This window comes from Triticum aestivum, unplaced genomic scaffold, assembly GCF_018294505.1.
Source record: "Triticum aestivum cultivar Chinese Spring unplaced genomic scaffold, IWGSC CS RefSeq v2.1 scaffold203818, whole genome shotgun sequence".
Lineage (NCBI taxonomy): Eukaryota > Viridiplantae > Streptophyta > Magnoliopsida > Poales > Poaceae > Triticum > Triticum aestivum.
Genome location: NW_025240454.1, coordinates 1 through 2,641, shown reverse-complemented (window position 1 = coordinate 2,641; position 2,641 = coordinate 1). Strand labels below are relative to the sequence as shown.

Sequence of the window (2,641 nt, the reverse complement as noted above, 5' to 3'; positions counted from 1 at the left end):
TCTTGTCTCTTGTATGAATCAAAAGGTGCACTCGAAAACTTCAAACCATTATAGGAATACATCCAATGCTAAAAATTTCAAGTACTCAGCCAAGATTAGGAGCAAACTTAGTGTTCTATGGAGCTCACCATACTCAGCGAACAACAACAATCCATTAAGCAGTACACACTGGAGCTGGACGAGCTCCTGTTGAGAGAGGAACTAGTGTGGAGACAAAGGTTGAGAGCCACTTATTTGAGAGAGGGAGACCGGAATACAATCCATTAAACTTGTCCAACTGGTATTGCAGTTCCTGGTGTAATGGAGAAAGAGATAATTTTTTTCTTAAAACACGATCTGTCATTTTTCCCCCTCTCCTGATCCTTATTGTACTGGCTGAGTCATATCTCCAATATTGCCTGATCCATGTTGATAGGAACTCATACACAATGGGTGCAGTCTGTTGTGGCCTTGTGGATGCATACCAATTTTTTAGGAACTACCTTCCCTAGGACCCAGGTTACAACGGGCCATGACTCAAACCTTGACCCACCATGTATCAAATCATTGCCTAATATTTGTACACATGCAAATGCAGTTCATTTGAATTTTTTTCAAATCTTGAATTTGTTCTCAGTCTCCATGAATTACATAGGTGTTTTTTTACAGAGGTGTGTTAATTAAGAGGTCACACTTTTGCAGAAGCATGAGATGGCTTGAATGCACCCGTCCTACCCAATTACATACAAAAAGTCGTCAGTAAGGTCTTCAATCTTAGGTTCCAGCTTGCCCGGCATCCTTCCATCCATGCATTCTTGCTAGTTGCTACCGGCCTTCGAGGTTCGTGATGGTCAACTCATTGCTAGATGTGTTCTCCTCCATGTTGAGAAGGTCCACCGGAGTTCTCGCCGGCATGCAGACAACCGGCCGAAGTGGCCGCCCTGGCGCCTGTTGGTGCGACAACATGGGGATTACTGCAGCCATTTGCGGCCGTTGGCTTGGGCTCTCCTGAACGCACAGTAGCCCTACCTGGATCCACGTCTTAACATGCTCTAGCTCTGCTGGGGAACAGCCGCCACGCACAGCTGGGTCAAGGAGCTCGAGGCTCCTGTTTTCTTCATACAGATTCCATGCCTGCAAAAAATTTAGCCTGTTTTGTCAAGGTCATCATGGAATTCAATGTGGTTCCACCAAAATGTGTTTCTTGGTTCAAGCGAACCGGGTTGAGACTTGGGGTATGTAGGCATGAAATTTCAAATTAGAATGAATTTATTTTGATTATTTTTCTTTCGGTTGCAAGATAGCTAATTGATTGCTTACATGAGCTATGAGGTTGAAACTTCGTTGGTTCCTCCTGCCACTGACGATCTCCAGCAACAGCACACCGAAGCTGTACACATCCTGCATGAATGATACCATGCCGTCCATGGCATACTCCGGTGACATGTAACCACTGCCATCACATGACACCATACAAAAAACTGTAAGAAAAGCTGGCTATCGAAATAAAAAGTCGAGGTAACTTATAGTACTTGACCATTGGTGTGTTATGCAAAGTTGCAGATCTTACTATGTCCCAACAATCCTTTCTGTGATGGTGGAGTCCTGACTGTTGTCTCCGCTGCTGCTGAACAGCTTCGCAATTCCAAAATCCGATATCTTGGCGACCATCTCCTCATTAAGGAGAACGTTGGCCGCCTTGAGATCTCGGTGGATCATTGTGTGCCTTGAGTCCTGATGAAGGTAGACAAGCCCTCTGGCAACTCCGAGGATGATGTCCATCCTGGCCTTCCAGCTCAAAGTGGCGCGCCTCCTTGGATCTGTTGGCGAATTCACAGAATTGAGCGTGGCAATTTCTCGAGCAGAAATGGTAACTATTTCGCTGCAGTGAGTGAAACGTCATACTTACCAAAAATAAAGGTGTCCAAGCTCTTGTTGCTCATGTACTCGTAGACAAGTATCCTGTCCGAGCAGTGGATGCAGCAGCCGAGCAGGCGTACCAGGTTGCGGTGCTGCAGCTTGGCGATCAGGTCCACCTCGTTCTTGAACTCTTTCAGGCCTTGCACTCTGTTCTCCGCTGAGAGCCTCTTCACTGCAACCTCTTGGCCGTCTGGCATTTGACCCTGATAAGTTCAGTTGAGTTAGTCAGACACTAATTTCCCACACAAGTACTACTAAGACTAGTACTCCTATCCACATGCTGCTTATAGGACCAGTCGACCACAGTTCTGATTGACATGGTACAGGGATTGTAATACGATTGCAATGTGCAAAGCACCACTGTATCACCTTGTACACAATGCCGAAGCCACCGCGCCCGATCTCGTTCTCAGGGCGGAACCCGTCGGTGGAGGCCCTAATGGTTTCGAGGAGGTACGTTGGACACTCGCCCCTCATGATGTCATCAAACACGGCGACTGAAAAAATGGCATGAGCAATCAGATGGCAGTATCAGATTATTTTCCTGAAATGCATGCACCAAGGACTCTATCTGACCTCCCATCCTGCGGCGCTGGAACTTTCTCCAGATCAGGAAGCTAAGTGACAGCAGAAGCAATGCGAACCCCGCTATCACCGCTGCGATGACGGTGAGAAACTTCTTGCTCTTGGTTGTATCTGAATTATGATACATGTGTAGTGTCAGCATCGTCGAAAACTTGCG

The 2,641-nt window shown here is 46.7% G+C and overlaps 1 protein-coding gene across 1 annotated transcript; it reads right to left on the bottom strand.

Moving 5' to 3' along the window:
* Window positions 1-572: 572 nt before the first annotated feature.
* Window positions 573-2,626, bottom strand: LOC123176787 (G-type lectin S-receptor-like serine/threonine-protein kinase B120). Its single transcript, XM_044590846.1, has 6 exons — window positions 2,476-2,626; window positions 2,269-2,396; window positions 1,889-2,102; window positions 1,550-1,799; window positions 1,300-1,432; window positions 573-1,113 (listed from the first exon to the last, which is right to left on the bottom strand). The coding sequence occupies exons 1-6, from the start codon at window positions 2,624-2,626 to the stop codon at window positions 805-807; spliced, it is 1,185 nt and encodes a 394-aa protein (XP_044446781.1). The 3' UTR covers window positions 573-804.
* Window positions 2,627-2,641: the final 15 nt, after the last annotated feature.

Coding starts and splice junctions, on each gene's coding strand:
- LOC123176787 (XM_044590846.1), bottom strand. CDS start 2,626: ATGCTGACACTACACATGTATCATAATTCAGATACAACCAAGAGCAAG. Junction 1,800..1,888: donor CTTGGACACCTTTATTTTTG/GTAAGTATGACG, acceptor ATTCGCCAACAG/ATCCAAGGAGGCGCGCCACT. Junction 1,114..1,299: donor GTTTCAACCTCATAGCTCAT/GTAAGCAATCAA, acceptor AATTTTTTGCAG/GCATGGAATCTGTATGAAGA.